The following is a 19008-nucleotide window of genomic DNA, read 5'->3' on the forward strand; positions in this document are numbered from 1 at the left end:
AATTGGGAAATTTTGAAAAAAAGTAAAATTCTAGCACTCAGTACAGTAGATTAATGAAGGAAATATTTAAGAACATATTTTCTTAGTGATTCATGGTTATTAAATCTCTTACTTGACCAGACTGTTTTGAAGTACATAACAGCTGAAATATTACACTTTAATAATTGTTCTTCTTTGAAGATTATATTTGCAGTATGATATTATCTGTAATACACGGTTTCAACTACTGTAACATTTTCCACTTTAAGTAGGGCTGTTGTTATTACATTTTTACAAACATGCTCCTGTACAATACAGTAAAGAAGAAATGCGTGTTTCTTTTTCAGGACGGTCAATTGCAGGCTGGTGACCAGTTACTGAAGGTGGATGGTCAGAGTCTTGTTGGAATTACCCAGGAAAAGTAGGTTTTATGCGTGAACTGATCTTAATTTATAATAAGTAAAGTCAGTATTTTTATCATGGTATCATGGTACTTAGTTCGTGAATTGTAACTGTTTAGTACTATATAGCGAGAAAAGTCAAGTTATTAGTGAACTTCCATTACAATCAACTGTATATAAAACTAGCTGATATACCCGTGCTTCGCTATGGACTTCTATATTGTATACAGAATTCTAGGTTTGGAAGTGTACGCGTTGTGAGCAAAATTGTATTAAATTGCATAGCTCTTAACGTTACCCTTGAAACGCGATTGGGAATTCACCATACGTCTTTTCTGATTTGAAGACTGGGTTAGGGAATTTTCATTGTAATGGTAGGCCCGCTTGCCTACCATCAGACACAGTCAGGTTGGGGAGTTTTCATTATAATGGCAGACATTCACTCTCCAACTGTCTTTTTACATCCTCAGAAAGACTGTCTTAGTGGTTTTCTCAACTGAAATGAACATAGGTCATTACACTGACGTCAGTAGGAATGGTGCAATTAAAAGCTATGCTTTCATGTAAAATACTCGATCAAATGAAAAACCACACATTTTCTCACTTTTAACGAACAGTACTACACTGCCGATCTAACAGTCCAAAGTTTCAGAGCTGGAATGACCAAGCCGCAGACAGCCGTGATCCATGAACACTCTTTGTCTTTATTCGGCGGAGGGGGAAATCGAATAGTGGAGAGTCCCAGGGCAAAAATTATGCCCTTTTACTAATCTGTTTCCTAGGAGTACCTGATGAGTCAGAAAATCTCAATTCACTACACTGGCGGCGGAAGAATCTATCTGACTTGGGGGTAAATTTTTCCTCTAAGCCAGAGCAGAAACCCCCTCTTCACTGCTAATGTGGAATAAAATGAATGTAGAATTTAATAAAAGTGAAGAGGAAGAAGCTTTTCTTAAGAAACGGCTCTTTTCAGGCTTGAATGTTGAGTTATTCAGTGAATTGTGGTGTTGTAATTTGGAATAGGCCTAAATTATAATACTAGACCAGGTCATACTACTACTACTACTACTACTACTACTACTACTACTACTACTACTACTACTACTACTACTGAGTGAGTGTCTGCCTTAAGTGTGCACACTGCTCATTGAAAACAGTGCATCAGAGTAGGATCGAATAGCGAATACGTGTTACATACCAGCAGTATCTGAAAGTCTATGAACAAGAGGAATGAAATGCTAAACAAGAAAGTTTTCTAACTCCCCAGCCATTTCCCACCAATATTCAGGCAAACTGTTATACTCGGTATGCAGCAGTAATTCCATCTATCGGAGTTGAGTGTCAGCATAAGAGACAAAGAACATCACAACAAACAATGGTCAATGTAATGTTATTGTTGCTCAGTGTTATGCGCTTTCGATATTGTAGACCTTCACGTTTAGTTTTCTTCCAACTCTGAAATACCACTATAGTCGGTACGGTAAAAATGTATAAGACATAAATGATCGGAAATTGAATTCAATATAACTTTAGTTATGTAGTATTTATCGATAGGACCACTAATAATATAAATATTTGAGAACTAAATATTACTCTTTCTTTTAAACTACCATTTCACTCAGCGTGAATATTATGATTTATAGCCTAGATTGTAGTGGTTCATCCGCTGACTTTACATACTGATTTTCATTAAATTCTCTTCAGCTGTTTTTTTTTGTGAAGCTTGTACATACAGACAGACAGAAATTATGGAAAAGTAAAAGGTGCATTTCCTTGTTACTGTGGACATGACTGATACAGAAATACCATTCTTTTCAAATTCTGAACAATGTACAGACAAAACTCTTATTTTATATACTGTATATAGATATATAGATTATCCTTGCATCACTTTGTTTTTGGGTTAACTTTTCTTTACTGGATGTAAGCTTGAAGATATTAGGGTATCTTAAACATAAAAGTAGCGGGGATAAATGGGTGAGAACGATTACAGTAGGGCATTTGTAATGAAGAAAAAAAAGAGCCAAGTTATACTTTGCATTTAAACTTGGTTTGGTGGTGGCATAATGTAAGGGCAAATGGAGGTTTCGTAGTAAAATAATGGATTCAGTCATGGTAGTAAAAAGGAGCAAAGGAGATGTGAGAAGGTGCTTAGGCTCAATTTTGTATAATTTTCAAGATACATGGCATAGAAGTACGTGATACTACAGAACTAGGATTCTGAAAGTTGCTGTTATATTTACAGCATCTTGCAAACTGATAAATGATAGAAATAATAGGCATTAATGTTTTGAATGAAAAAGTAATAAGATCTATGCCTTTTTCATTAGGGCGGCTGAATATTTGGTTCGAACTGGGCCAACAGTGACCCTGGAAGTTGCCAAGCAAGGTGCTATATACCATGGTTTGGCTACATTGTTGCAACAGCCATCTCCAGTCATGGGCAGAGGTAAGCTTTATGATGTACTGTGTAACACTGAAAAGCTGGTAAATAAATATTGATGTCCTTGACAAAGCTAGGAAGTTGCATGTAATGGGGAAAAGGAAGAATGGGAAAAATCTGTTTTGAGTCCCTTGGTGGTGATATGCATGCAATTCTTCTTTGGTGGCTACTATAGGTACTATACTAACCATAAAACTATTATTTTTTTATTTTTTTAAATATTTTGTGGATCTAATATCTGCTCATTCAAGGCATGTACATTGAGCGTGTAATATGTTGCTTTTCATTCCCTAACAAGAAGAATTAAATGCAAGATTAATGTGTAAAATACCTACTGTATTACATAATTTTTTAAATTCTTGAGTGGTCTCAAATTGTCTTTGTAGGAAGACAAGACTGCTGAAACTTAAAATTAATTACAGTTATACTTCTGTTGTTTGAAAAAAGATTGTTTCCTTGTGAAATCAAGGGCATATAGCACCAATGCTTTCAGTTAAGTACTGTATTTATCAAACATTGTTTATTACCATCTAATTATGCAAATTTTAGAATAAAATGTGAATAACCATTATGGAAATGTTTATAACAGTTAAGAGACCCTGGAAATTCACAAATGAGGTACATATTTTGAGACAGATAATTACAATTCTGAGTCACAAGTGTCATGTTAAAATACTTGCATAAAAAGTTCTCTGATTTGTCATGAAGATCGTATGAAATTCAGTTGCAGATGAATAAAGGCAGTTAGTTTAATCCAGACTGTGTGTGTTAGGTAAATTGTCCATGAAGAGAATTTGTCTGGCAACCTCTGTATTAAGATTTCTGTGTGTTGCCACTATTCTTTTGTGACATAATTATGGCTACCTATGCATTTGATTGAAGTGACTACTGTATAGTAAAATATCTTCTTGGAGGTAAAATTATTCTTTCACTTTGTTATTGCATAGGAGGTTTTCAGTGCTTCTCTCTATGTCCCTTTCTAAAAGCATAACTAGTATTTTAATTAACAAATAAATTTGAATTTGGAATCTGATTCGTAAGTAAATTGAAAGGTGTTACTATTGTGTTCACACTGCGAATACGAATTGCTGACGAAAGTCAAGTTGACTGGTCACAATAGGGATAATACTGCTCAATTAGAAAAATGTTTCATTATAACTTGACACATGTAAGAAGTTCTTAATTTTGTGCTAAAGGAGGTCATTAATTCTTGGTTTATGGGTGCTTTGCAGTTTGTGAAATTGGAGGGTCTCTAACAAAAGTCATTATCATTCTCATAATTGATCATGCTGACATTTACAAAGGCCATGTAAAATGTTTGTATGTTTTAATGTTTCTGTTGAAAGGTTTTAATTAGTTAACATAAAAAAGCAAAGTCATCTCCGTACAGGCCATGAAGGCCCTTGGAGCGGTGGAAGGTAAAGGCTTCCACTATCCGTAACCTCGGCACATGATGGGGTAGAGTGGTTAGCCCTATGCCCGGCCGCCTTTGCCCCCAGGAATTAACTTGGTACTCATTTTTGGTGTAGGCTGAGTGAACCTCAGGGCCATGTGCACCTCCGGAAGTGGAAATCTCGTTTCTTAAATTTTACGACTTCCTGACAGGGATTCAAACCCACGTCCTTCCGGGCGAACCGAGCATGCCTTTACCGCCTCGGCCAAACAGCCCCTAATTAGTTAACATACTTGTGACAATTTTTCATTGTTTGAACAATAAACACTTGTTGTTCGATGGTGTACTTAACCATGATGGATAATTGTTACTGTGAACTGTATAATCACAATCACTGAGTGTGTCAGGTAAATCTCATGTCTAACTAGCGCAAGTACAGAGCTCGGCTAATGACCGAACTTGACAGTACAGAGGATGGGACAAAGAAGCTGTTGTCTCCTGGCTGGTAGCTTCCTGCTCGTCCCTTGAGTGAGGGAATACAGTGTGTCCTTCCTGTCAGCTTGCTATATGCCCCTTGCTCGAGTTTGTTGTAAACTCTTGTTTGGTTGCCAAAATATTTGTAAAGAAAATTCTCACTAATCTTTTTGGTGTAATTTATCCATTTTTACTAAACATATGGCTTATCTGAAGCATAAAAGATTATTTATTTCCAAATCTCTGGGAATATACGAGAACTGTCTAAAATTGATTCTTGCTGTTAAGGTTCTAAGAAAAGTTATGTGCTTAAGAAATCTGATGTGATATCTGATGTGATTCTTACAGCACATATGACCATGATAAATATTTTCATTTCTTTTACCTATGTGAGTGGTATCATCCATTTATATATTGTGTGTAGTTTAGATTGATATTTACTGTATTTCAAAACCTTTCAACATAAATATTTGCTTGGTGCTTTTGTGTATGGTTGTAAATAATGAGCTTATATTTATTTTTTCTAACAATTGTTTATCTAACCTTGCTTAGCCACTACTAACAAAACCTCTAACACTTCCCTAACAGCATCATCTTCTGCATCTCGAACTCGTCCCAAATCTGAACTGATCACACCATCTCCCAATGTAACAAGATCAGCAATAGACCACAGCAAAGGGCAGCCATCAGTGTCGGGCACTGTGTCGCTAATGAACCTGCGTTCTTCAGGAATGAGTCTGCAGCAAACACCACCACCACCTTATCAGGAAAGGCTCGTTGATTGGAATAAGCAACCAGGTGCGATGACTCATTCAAATAGTGCAGCAGCTCAAAGGCTGGGCACCCCTGTTCACAAGATGTATCGAAGAGATCCTGGTCCACATATGTACCTTACCTACCAGTCAGCTCATACTTTACATCCTGTCAACCAGTCTTGTACTTCATTACACTCTGTTAGTCCATTAAAAATACACCCTGAATCTGATTATGCTGACCATTCTCATTCAAAAAATTATTTGTCAGTTTCACATTCATATTCGCAGACAAATATCTACAATAATAATCTTAAACATAGTATGTTGAGACCCCGGGACTTTCCTCAAATTTGCCTTGAGGACGTTGATGAATGTATGGCCATATCAGAACAACATGGTGGAAACACTTATACTCGTAGGAACATAGTTTCTGAATGTGATTCTTCAAATTCAACCAAACTTGATAATTTGGTATTGAAAAAAAGTTCTACAACAAGTTTTGACCATATGAATCCTGATAAATATGAAATTGATGTCAGTAAAAACTTAACTTATGATCCCTCAGCACCGAATGTTACATGTGGTATAATTTTTGAAACTGAAAATAGCTCAGTGTCATCCATAGTTTCTAGTGGTGAAGGCGAAGAGTCTGTAGTGTCTCCAAGTTGTGTTAATGAGTGTTGCTCCCCTGCGTCAACTGTCACATCTGATTCATCTGATCAAGATAAGAAGAATAAAACCTCAAAACCTGATAATAAATTGGAAATGGCTGAAAAATTAAGAATTATACAAGATGTTGATGAAATTTTATTGGCTGATTTTGAAAACAAAGATAATCAATATACAAGGAATAAAATTGACCTTGGTTCTAAACAACTTAACATTACTCCTGATGCCACTGATGAGGCAAGTGGGGAGTTTATACCTGCCATGTTAAATTTAGATCTCAGTAGGATCAAAGATGATCAGGATAATTCTGATAGGAATTGTAGTAATATAAAACTGACAAAATGTTGGAAATCACCTGATGAGGTTCGTTTAGGATATGGACGTGTAGCTGCCTTGGCAGAGCATTTCTCTCGCATGGGGGAAAATGGACTTATTCGTTTTCGGGGGAAAGGTGGGAGGCGAGGGAGAAATCGGAGTTATCTGAAACATGAAATGTTTAAATCTGTACCAGATATGACCAAAGCTGTTCTCTTGGAGGAGCGGCCATGGGACTTCACTCCACAGCCAGGTTCTGTATATCTAGCTCCTTCTACCCTCAACAGTGGCGATCAGGATGCCTACAGTTTAGTGTACACCGTGGGACTGAAAAATGTGAGTTGTAGTTTGGATCATCTCTTGCCAGGGGTGAAATGTGATATGGTGGACTTTAATAGTGTTAATAGACTTAAAAAGAGTGAAGAAATGGACAGTCTTGGAAGGGGAAGTATGGAAGAATTAAGAATAAAAGAGGAAGTTGGAAGTGTTCAGAAAAAAGCAATTAAAATTCGGCAAGAAAATAGTAATAGCCAAATCCTGGAACAGCAGGATTGTACCACCGATGAACTATGTATTCAGAACAAGTCTTACAATACAGGAGAAAAGTGCTGTGAATTTGGGTTTAATATGAATCATTGTACTAAAAAATTATGTCATGACTATGAAGATAATGGCCCTTGTCATAGACTTAGTAGTGCAGTACCTGTTATTACATCCAGTAGAAGTGTAACAAACCTCTGCCATAATTACAAGGTTCCTAAATTTTTTGGGGATAGACATCGTAGTGAAGATAATATATTATCAGCTAAGTCTAGACATCATACTGAAGGTAATATAGTGTCTACTAGACAGTTCAATTCAAACTGTCTGCCATTTATGAAATGTTCTTCATGTTCCTCATGTCCCTGTAAAACTTGCCGTGAGACTCAGAGTCTTCGCACCATCAGCTTTGAAGATCGATGTAAAAGTGAATGCAGTATTTTGTCTTCTAAAAATAGGTACACTTCTATGTTTGAAAATCATAAGATGTGTAGTACTAATTTTGAAGAACGACCACGAAGTGAAGACAACTTGCTGGTAACTCCATCATTTAGTCTTGGACATTCTAGACCATGCAACCAGCTGGTACTTGGGAAGAATAAAGAAATGCATGGAAATGCTTTCAAGTCTCACATCAGTTCTGCAACGCCACTGAAGTCTAACCGTAAGCCCAAAGACATGTCACTTTCTGTGTTCTAGAATTTTTGTTCTTTTATTTACAAAACACACATTGTGTTTTTTCTGTTATTAGAGCACGTGATATGTTGAGCTTGCATTGTCTTGGCATGGAAATATGATTGACTTAATTTAAGCATGAATTGCTTTATTTTATTATTGTCAAAATATGCTTGTGTGAAAAGCCTTTGATGTACAACATTATGCATAATGACTGTGATGTGGTCTTGATTATTATTCACTTTCAAACTGCAATGATTATATCCATACAGCATGGTGCAATAGATCTGGTACTTTGGAAAGGAAGTGAATATGAATTCAGTAATGTTCCAAATAGACATGGTACCATACCTCATCCACAAGAGCTATTGTTTGAATCTCCAAATCATTGTTTCAGAGATTTTAAAAGCAGTAATTAATTCACAAAACATTTCCACCCCACCCCCACATCAAATTTTATGTTACGTTTGATGCAAATGACTCTTGACAATTACAGACAGTTGAAAGCAATTGTACTAGAAACTAACATTTAGAAAAGCAAAAAATAAGAAGCTAGATATAAATTTGTTTATTGAGTTGAAAAGCTACCTTCAGAAATCTAAACACACAAACCCTATGGCATGGCCAGAAATCTGACCCAGTACTTCCTTCTGTAAGCACTAAAGTAGTGAGAAGAATGGATTTGATTATAGCAAGGATTAAATGCTGGAAATTATTTGCTCTTGTCATCACCTCTTGTAAATTGGGCTCAGGATGGTTTTCTGTAGCTAGCCATACTTTAATATTACTGTACAGTATTTAGCTAAGATGAGTTTGGAAAGAAACTTGCCATCTAATAATAAATACTGATCACAAGATAATTGTATTAATATTTTATGTGCAGTAATTGCCTAATTGAGATCCTGACTGGTGTATGTTAACTGAAGAAAGAACATGGAAGTACATGCATGAAGAAAGTGATGCAAATTAGTGGTTGTCACTTCTACTTTGTGCTCTTGATTTCATTTAGTAGATATTTTCATATGTACACTAACTTTTTCTAAACTTGGTACATACAAATAGCTCCTATGATTAGCTTAAATGCATGCAGAAAATACATTTATTTTGGAGCCGAAGACAAGTAGAAAATCTTCTCAGTTAAAACCTTGTTAAACAGGGGTTATTGGATGATCTTTTAAGATTTTGAGATGATTCCACTGGGACTCAGCAGATATATAAATGGTAAACATTGGACCCTAAGCTGTACTAGTTAGTGTTTCCACACAATAGACATTGTCAGGTTGGAGGGGTGAGCATATTACCCTTTTGCACAGTTGGATCTGTTTCAGTTCCAAATTCTTCTTGTGTTACACTCATCCACATGAGGACAGTTGAGAAGAAAATTGGAGTTAAAATCACTATTCTTCCTAGTAGTTTTTTGTGGTTTTTCACTTCAGCTTCATTTTGACACACAGACCACATCTAATTCCTCACCAGGACTTGTCCAATTACAGTAATCTTAAAAGCAAATATCAGTATAGGCACCTGAGCTTCACAAGAATTCAAACAGGCTTCGTTATTATGTTCTTCATTGTAAGTCTGTGTCATGTAGTATCATTCTTGCTGGGGAAATATAGTATGCAACAAAACAAATAGTACTGAAATTACAGACATGCTGTGAAGATCTAGATATGTCATTGCAAGGTGATGATGGCAACACGTATCTTAACTGCATTGGCAAAGGATGTATTCAAAATGTGGACCCTCACATCTCATGTGTTGTTCATAATGGTCCTGTAGGTTGTCGGAAGAGTTGTTGAACATAGGTTGTTGCAAGGACACAAAAGATGACTGTATATCCTCTTATAATTCAAGAACGTTCCCAGTTGGATCATCTGAGTGGAGAATGGATTCATTCAGCTTGTCCCATATGTTGGCATCTGGGGGTGTGGGATCAGGGAAGTTGTTGCAGTGGCAGGTTTCTTGGTGACATGATGTCTGGTATGTCTGATGTTCAAAGCATGTTTGTAATTTCAGTACTGTTTGTTTTTTTGCATTCTGTATTTTGATGAATAGCCTGCAACGTATGTACTTACAGAGCTTTGAGTTGGAACTTATCATAATTTAAAGTGGGGCATGAATTTATATATAATTTATTTTTATATCTATAGAGATTTTTTTGGAGTTCACGCATAAATTAGATGCAACTATGAATTCTCTACTACTTCTGTTTGCACACGCACAAAGTTACGACTGAAGGCATTGTATTAGTAGGATGCTCACATTGATATGATTGTAGATATGGTATGATCAACCTGCACGCAAAACTAGTTTGACTGAAATGCCACTACTTATTGGTAAAGTCATAAAAAAAGTAGACTATATCATCTCATAAAAGCATTTATAATAACTCTATCAAATTTTATATATTTTTCTTCCTACTGCAGATTATGATTTGTTCCGTTTGTATATATCTGGCTTCTGTTTTTAACTGCATGTTTTTGAGCAATATACTATAATGCATGCTATAGAAATTAAGATATTCTTATTCTTGATGTAAAGTTTTTCATCAGGAGAAAACAGAAAACAGAAACACGACGCACCAATGGTTGCTAAGAGAAAGCAACAAAGAACTTAAAACGGCACCCTGAGATGTAATGGGACACCTTTTTAGCTCCATGGTAGGGACAACGAATGGCAGCAGTAAAGCATCACTTTCTGATGGTTCCGTTTTCTGTTTTCTCCTGATGAAGAAAAGCAAGGTACCTTTCGAAATGCGCGTTGAATGTGTTTTACAGTTTATTACATGGCATAACCCCAAAAACTTTACATCATGAATAGTTACATGGGCCGTGAAAAATCTAAATGATAACATAAGATATTCTTATCAAAAAAATGTAGTTATTGTCAGTGTCATATTGTTAATTTGCTCCATAGTCATCATAAAGTGACAAAGCTATATTTAAGCATTAACGGTTCTCTGGTATATTACCCTAATTTAAAAGGAATAATGTTCATTTAGAATTATTTGTAACAGGGAACATTCTTTCTTTCTTTCTTTCTTTCTTTCTTTCTTTCTTTCCAGACAAAAACAACCGGGTCACCTAAGGTTTTAATCAGCAATACATTTTATTAGATTGTTGGATATTTTAGATTGTTTTAGAAATTTTAAATGTTAATATGTTACTAAATATGGAATTTAATTCTGAAAACTGGTTTTAACATAACAAAGTAATTCCAAACCAGAAACCCCATGGTATTTAACGCCCTTGAAAGGGCCTTGGCCTGCCCAGCGACTGCTGCTCAGCCCGAAGGCCTGCAGTTTACGACGGGTCGTATGTTCAGCACGACGCATCCTCTCGGCCGTTATTCTGGGCTTTCGAGACCGGGGCCGCCATCTCACCGTCAGATAGCTACTCAATTCTAATCACGTAGGCTGAGTGGACCTCGAACCAGCCCTCAGGTCGAGAGAAAAATCCCTGACCTGGCCAGGAATCGAACCCGGGGCCTCCGGGCGAGAGGCAGGCATGCTACCCCTACACCACGGGGCCGGCTAACAAAGTAATTAGTGCTGATAAAACAAACCCCATGGCACTACAGCCCTGAAGGGCCTTGACTTAATAAGCGACCACTGCTCAGCCTGAAGGCCTGCAGATTATGAGGTGTCATGTGGTCAGCACGACAAATCCTCTCAGCTGTTATTCTTGGCTTTCTAGACCGGGAGTGCTGATATAGGCTGTGTTTTTATTCCCTTATCAAATAGTTGGTTTATTTATTGGGAAATAAATATTCAAGCAAGCATCAGCACGTAACCGTGGGAATTATGAAAGGACTACAATATGTAAGAACTATTCATGAACTACTTTTTGTATTGTGAATGTTCCACCTTCCACTCTCATCTCAATGTGTACTGATTACTGCTTATTGGAGTTGGTGTGAAGAGAGATTGCCATCGTGGCCTTACTGTCTTCCTCCGTCACCCTACAGCTCATTATATTTATTTTTAGTGCACCTAGAAGTTAGATGTTAGCACACCGGTGTACTGTATTCTTCCATTTCTGAGTAGAAATATTTAGTTTTATACTGGTACTGATGTTGTATATAGGCTTGTGGCATTTATAACTTTCTTTTTATTTTATGAAACAGGAGCATCATAATTATGTGAAAATTTTAGACTGGCTGTTGACAGATTTTTTTTTTTTTTTCTTTTTCTTTTATTAAGACATTTTAAAATTTAGGGTGCAGGAAAAATGTCATCCAGCAATCACAGGCCATGATAAAGGAGATCAGTACAATTAAAATGAGGTGGTGTTGATGGTTGTGGTTATTGTTTTAAGAGGAAGTACAATTGGGCAACCATCCTCTATTAACATTAATCAAGTAGACTGATAACTCAAAGACTGTGGATGTCACAGGAGGACGGATCAACGGGGGAAAACCTGAGAGATCAATCCAGATGAGCCTGGGCAGACCCACAACAATCTTTCACGCTAAAATGATAGCTATCAGAACATGTCTTGAAGAAAATCTGAAAATGAATTATAGGAATAAGAACATTTTCATTTTTACAGACAGCCAAGTGGCCATTAAGGCACTAGCAGCAGTCCGGATAATATCCAGAATTGTCTGGTATTGCCACTCACTTCTCCTGAAGCTCTCCAAGTACAACATTGTCAAAATAATATGGGTACCAGGGCATACAGGTATAGAAGGAAATGAAAAGGCAGATAAACTGGCCAGGAAAGGGGCAGAAACACATTTTGTAGGCCCAGAACCTGTATGCGGGATTTCCTATGGACAAGCCTGATGCTACATAGGAAAATGGGTACAAAAGAAACAAAATAATGGAAAACTGGAAAAATACTACAGGATGCAGGCTTGCAAAGGAACTGATAAAAGGACCAAACAAGAAGCATACTAAAGAACTGTTGAAACTCAGCAGAGAAAAATATAAGATGGGTAGTTGGACTTTTGACAGGACACTGCCATCTGAAAACACACCTACATAGAATTGGAGTAATAAGAGACAACATATGTAGGAAATGCAATGAAGCAGAGGAATCAGCTGAAAACATACTTTTCGAATGTGAGGCACTGGGTAGAATCAGACTCTCCACTCTAGGAATACCAGGTGAAGAGAGAGAAAAAATCCAAGAAAACCCAATAAGAACAACCTGCAGCTTTGTGAAGGAAGCAGGTATATCTAGGTGGGAATGAAGGAAAAACATGGTAGCAAAAGATCTTAGAGGTCGACGCTAATTAGGAACTAATATTTAGAGGCCCCATGAAGAAAAGAAGAAGAACATTAATCAAAAGAAAAAAATCAAAGGGGCCTGACACTTCGAAAAATTAAGATATTAGCCAAAAAAAAGGACAAGGGCCATAATGGACCTGAAAATAAAAGACCCCCTAGACCTCGCAACCTAATACCATCAGGGTCGAGAAAGAACAAAAGTTGACCAACGGAGGTTGGATAGGATAGATTAAAGTGAAGAGCCTGGCACAAGTGAGTGGAAGCAGTACCAGGACTCGGCTAAGGACCTCATGGTCGCCAACCCACACTCCCGTATTAAGAGCCCCTGGGGCCCCCTTTTATTCACCTCTTACAACAATCAGGGAATACTGTGGATATTCTACTGCCCCCACCCACAGGGGCAATAAAGATGAGAATAGGAACCAACACTCTAATTTGCATTTTTCAAAGAGTCAACATGGTTATGTTGCTAAACCCACTTTTACTATGTCCAGGGGTAATGAAATGCCAAGGTCCATCAAGAACTGATGTAAAACCTTTTTGTGAATACAATAATTCCTTAGTCCTCTCGTTGTTCAGAAGTGAAACTGAAATCAAGAACAACAACCATGGAGACTCCCATCCGACAAATTATGGTTGCCAAACTATATTACCTTACTTTTCCACAGTTGACTCTGGATGAAAATTTTCAAGTTAAGCGGGTTTATTACTACCTTTGTTTGAATTGGCCGGGAGTAACTACGACACTTGTCCTGATTCCCTTTATTATGGACTGTGATTATTGGAGAACATTCTTGCTACACTCTATAGATTCATGTGGAATTTTACCAGTTTCAGCTCTGTGTACTTCTGTAATCAGAAGCTGAGGAAAGCTTGTGCAATATATTACATGTTTGAATTATTCAATATAGGGCCTCGACGGATGAGTGAACGTGATTTGCCTTCAAGGATTCTCAGTGAACAGAATCATACTGGGGATTCGAGAAGAAATTTGGCTGCCCATGCTCCAATACAGAGCTCCAAGTCTGTTCCCTCACTGAATAGTAAGTAAAATATTTCTTGAAAATGAAATCTGACCTTTTGTCCAAAACCTATTTATTACATGAAATAGCAGCTGAATACCTATATACATAAATTATCATTATAGACTGTTATGCCTTTCAGCGTTCAGTCTGCAAGCCTCTGTGAATTTACTAAACGTCACCACAATCCTCTATTTGCAGCTAGTGCTGTGGCCTCTTATCTTTAAATCATTAGAAAACAAGTCTAACTATCGTCGTCTTGGTCTCCCTCTACTTCTCTTACCCTCCATAACAGAGTCCATTATTCTCCTAGGTAACCTATCCTCCTCCATTCGCCTCACATGACCCCACCACCGAAGCTGGTTTATGCGTACAGCTTCATCTATCGAGTTCATTCCTAAATTAGCCTTTATCTACTCATTCCGAGTTCCCTCCTGCCATTATTCCCACCTGCTTTACCAGCAATCATTCTCTCTACTTTCATGTCTGTTACTTCTAACTTATGAATAAGTTATCCTGAGTCCACCCAGCTTTCGCTCCGTAAAGCAAAGTTGGTCTGAAAACAGACCGATGTAAAGATAGTTTCGTCTGGGAGCTGACTTCCTTCTTACAGAATACTGTTGATCACAACTGCGAGCTCACTGCATGAACTTTACGACAACTTGATTCAATCTCACTTACTATATTACCATCCTGGGAGAACACAAAACCTAAATACTTGAACTTATCGACCTGTTCTAGCTTTGTATCACCAATCTGACATTCAGTTCTGTTGAATTTCTTACCTACTGACATCAATTTAGTCTTCGAAAGGCTAATTTTCATACCATACTCATTGCACCTATTTTCAAGTTCCAAGATATTAGACTGCAGGCTTTCGGCACAATCTGCCATTAAGATCAAGTCGTCAGCATAGGCCAGACTGCTTACTAAATTTCCATCTAACTGAATCCCTCGCTGCCATTTTATACCTTTCAGCAGATGATCCATTAAACTACGAACAGCAAAGGTGAAAGATTACAGCGTTGTCTAACCCCTGTAAGTACCCTGAACCAAGAACTCATTCCACCATCAATTCTCACTGAAGCAGCTGAATTTGTTTAAATATTCAAAAAATAACTTAATTAGGCTAAGTTCTTTTGCTATACAGTCAATATGGAAAAGCCCATATTTAAAATTCTTGTATTGCAAGATAATAATTATTGCACAACAGTTTTTAACAACTATCACACAAGAATTGATATAAAAGTTCAAGATATATCTTTTGTGGAAATGTATAGTTTTTGGAGATAAATTGTGTACACATCATGTCGACCTGTAATTGAAAGGTGTTTTAACATTATTGCTGCATCAGGCATTCAGAACTGTCATTTTTATTTTTATGTTCTATACAGACCTAAGGGCTAGGCATTGACTTCTTCCACTTCTATTTTGGAGTTGGTAATTAGATGAAGTTTAGAAATTAGTACAGAACATTAATTATATATATCATTTAAAAGAATATAGGAAATTTCTCTTCTCTCTGTATGTAATAACAATTATTAGTTTGTTGTACTTTGGTATCTTTGTAGAAATGCCACAGTCCCAGATTTCTTTTAATGTCAAAATTTGTAATTTGTCTAAAATAAAAGCTTCATAGAATAAAAATTTTAGATATTCAAGATATGTTTTAAATTGTGATTTTCTTCCTTGAAAATAGCCTTCATCTCACCATTCTCATATACTTCTATAAATTTGACCTTGAGGCCAGTAGGTTCATTACCTTGTTGATATGACTTAAATCTTTGTTTTAGGTGGTAACAATGATCTAGTTCATGGCCCAGTATCACCTACTGCTGTGATGAATTCCAGTAATAAGCAGCATGAAGTGTTCAATCCAGGCTACAGTCGTACCTCATCTACTAATAGCATCCCACAGAAGACCTATGAAGGACAGCAACCCAGCACTAATGGCGCAGGACTTCGATCTAAGTAAGTGCTTGTCATCTGAAAACATAACCACTGTTTTATAGGCACTAGAACATAATAGACTGAAGGAAGTCTGTGTCACTAATTCAGAATGACTAGAGGCTTTAATATACAGTTGAACCTGGATAAGTACAAAACCCCCATTACTGCAGCTAATCGTGAGATATTGGCATTTTTGCACCAAACGACCTCTGCTTGTGAGACTGTCAAACGTTTTTAACTGAAACTGGTTTTTCTCCATCATCATCATTTTCCCTTATCCAGTTTGGGGCATTTATGGTTCTTCTCCACCTCCCCCTGTCCGTCCACTGTTCTTCTTCTGTAGCCTATTTCTGTTCCATGGTCTTGCTCAAGTCTACCCAGCTTATGGTACGTTCTTTTCCCCTCAACTTAGCCTCCATCATTTGTCTTGGTATCCTTCTCTCCTCCATTCTCTTTACATATCCAGATCATCTTAGTCTGTTGTTGTTGTATCATATGACTAGCCCGGATTCCAATCCATCAGCTTTCTTGCATTCCAGTATAGTTGAGTGAGATTTCCTGAAGTTCTGGCTGTCACATCAAGTTTGTTGCAATGTAGCAGGTGTTCCTTATCCATTTTCCTTCCAGGGTCATGGCAGAGTGTGAATTTTTTGGATTACAGGATGTTGTTTCGTTTCAGATGAGCTGCAAGACAGTCACGGCCATTGTTAAGTCTGAAAAAGGCTACAGCTTCTTTTCTTGGTTTTATTTTATACTGATCCCATTTAGCATCAAAGTTGTAGTGCATGGGAAATTTATTTTATGTCTGCATCAAAATTTGTTTTGTTTTGGCCTACTGGAAAGTGGAGTGAGAAGAGAGATGAATGTATTCCTGCCCCAGTTCAGTCTTCCTTGTCCTGTGAGCCACCTGTATATATTTTTAGCCATTGATTAGATGGATATCTTTCTTCTATTGTGCATAGGACCAGCTGTTTTAGATCATATTGTGAACAGTCTTTCTTGCAGGCTTCTTAAAGCAAAGTAAGGTCTGCAGTCACTTGCATATATTCAATGGGGTTGATTAACATACAAAAGTGGTTCAAGTTTTATTTGCAGATTGCTCTTATTAATATTTTCTTTGGCGAGAGACAAAGGATCTTTTTGGGTTTTAAGATTGGGGCTAGTGACTGGTTTCTTGGGCCAGGTCATTTGGGGTAGTCTTTGTAAGCTGAGAATGCATTGGCTGTTTGTTGTTTCATCTCTTCTTCTATTGGTAAGTTGTGGGTATATATAACTGTAAGGCAGTTACAGGTGTGGTTTTTATTGTGCCTGTTCTGATTCGTAGGACATTATTCTGACACCCTCTCAAGGCGATCAAAGTTTGATTGGGGTGCTGTAGTAAGTACTGCACTGCCATATTTATAATGGCTATGCAAGTGTTGTAGGTTCTGTTGAGTGTGTCTTGAGTGCTCCCCCAAGTAGCTCCTGCTAGTCTCTTCAACAATTTCATCTGTTTGTTTACTTTCTCCTTCACATGTTGTATGTATTTGGTCCATTCAGCTTCTTGTCCATGATGATATCTAGGTACTTGGTGCTTTCACTTTTTGGAAGTTCCTGATCACTGAATTTTAGACTGAAAGTAGGATTGTGATATCTCAGAGAGAAAAACTGATATATTGTTTTAGTAGTATTGATTTCCATAGTGTTATTTTCAGTCCAGTTTTTAAGCTTTTTAAGTGCCTGGTTCATTCTGTGTTCAAGAAGCATTTGCTGATTTGGGCTGTTAAGAGTTGTGGTCCAAATGATAACATCATCTGCAAACATGCTGATATTCACATCACTTACTTCCTTTATTGTTGTTGGAAGATCATTGATGTACACATTGAAGTTAGTTAATATAGGTAATTCAGAGTACGAATGTTCGGCTGGTGGGTACGATTGATATCATTCTAATGAACTTACCATATTTATAGGGAATAATAATTCAGTTTGATTTGAAATCATACTTTCTCAGATAATGAAAATAAAAAAGATAATACCAATAAATGAAATAGTCGATCCTAATCTTGAGACAACATAGGTCATACTCATGGTAATGATTTTTTTCAAACATTTAGAGTTTTGCAATGTTAAAGTTTATATTTATAATTGTATTTTTAATCCCTTTATGTTTTTTTGTTGTGCTTGATACAGCTCCTTATGGGAGACCTAGTTTTGATTGCTTGCACCCTGAACATTGATCATTCTGTGGGAAAGAAATCTTGAAAACCACTTTAACATGCATCCATTTACTTTGAATCTGATAAGCTTCCTTAACAGCATGTTTCACCATACAGTATCATAGGCTACTTTAAAATCAATGAAAACTGCATGAACACTTTCCCTTCTGTTAAAGGCTTCCTTCACAGCTTGTGTAAATCTCATTATTTGATGGGAGGTGGATCTCTTTTGTCTGAACCCTGCTTGTTCTTCTGATAGGAGAGATTTTGTTTCCAAGTACCAGTTGAGTCTGTTTGTAATCATCCTTTCTAGAATTTTTAATAGAATGGAGTTAAGTGCTATACGTCAGTACGAGGGGACTTGGTTTTTTGGTTTGCCCAGTTTTAGAATTGGAATGATAGTTGCTTTTGTCCAGTCGTTTGGTAGGTTTTCATTTGATGTCCAAAATTTGTTGAATATGTGCAGCAGTATGTTAAGAGCAGATGGTCCAAGGTTTTTTATGAATTTTGGGAATATCTCATCTGGTCCTGGTTGTTTTCTGACTTGTGTGTTCTTTATTGCTAACATTAACTCTTCTATTGAAAATTCATTGTTAAAGATGTCTTTTGCATTATTATTCATGAATTTTTTCACGATTTGTTTGAGGGTCTTGTCTTCTTTCTTTATCTGTCTTGATAACCTATTTGAAGTGTAATGTTTACAGAAGTGGTTTGCTATTTTGTGACAATCTATAATTTCCTTATCATTTATCATAATGGGATTCAAAGGAGTGACTACATGTTTATTGTTCAGAGAATTGATAAGTTTGTGGGCTTTATTGCTGTCTGTCCTATAGTCAACTGTTGTTAAGATGTATTCTAAGATTCCCTTTTTGATATTGTTATGGCTTGTTTTAATTTTGTTGTTGCTTGTCGCCATTTCCGTACATCATTTTGATCCTGAGTAAGTTCAGCTGTTCTT

The 19008-nt window shown here is 36.9% G+C and overlaps 1 protein-coding gene across 1 annotated transcript in view; it reads left to right on the plus strand.

Annotated features, from left to right (window-relative positions):
• The window catches only part of cno (adherens junction formation factor afadin), a 1322290-nt gene that overhangs the window by 1225713 nt on the left and 77569 nt on the right, over positions 1-19008 (plus strand). The window contains exons 19-22 of the mRNA XM_067134851.2: positions 327-400; positions 2711-2829; positions 13789-13920; positions 15693-15870. Coding sequence (XP_066990952.2) covers positions 327-400; positions 2711-2829; positions 13789-13920; positions 15693-15870 — 503 coding nt within the window. The remainder of the gene's footprint in view (positions 1-326; positions 401-2710; positions 2830-13788; positions 13921-15692; positions 15871-19008) is intronic.

The sequence above is a fragment of the Anabrus simplex genome, chromosome 1 (assembly GCF_040414725.1).
Source record: "Anabrus simplex isolate iqAnaSimp1 chromosome 1, ASM4041472v1, whole genome shotgun sequence".
Classification (NCBI taxonomy): Eukaryota; Metazoa; Arthropoda; class Insecta; order Orthoptera; family Tettigoniidae; genus Anabrus; species Anabrus simplex.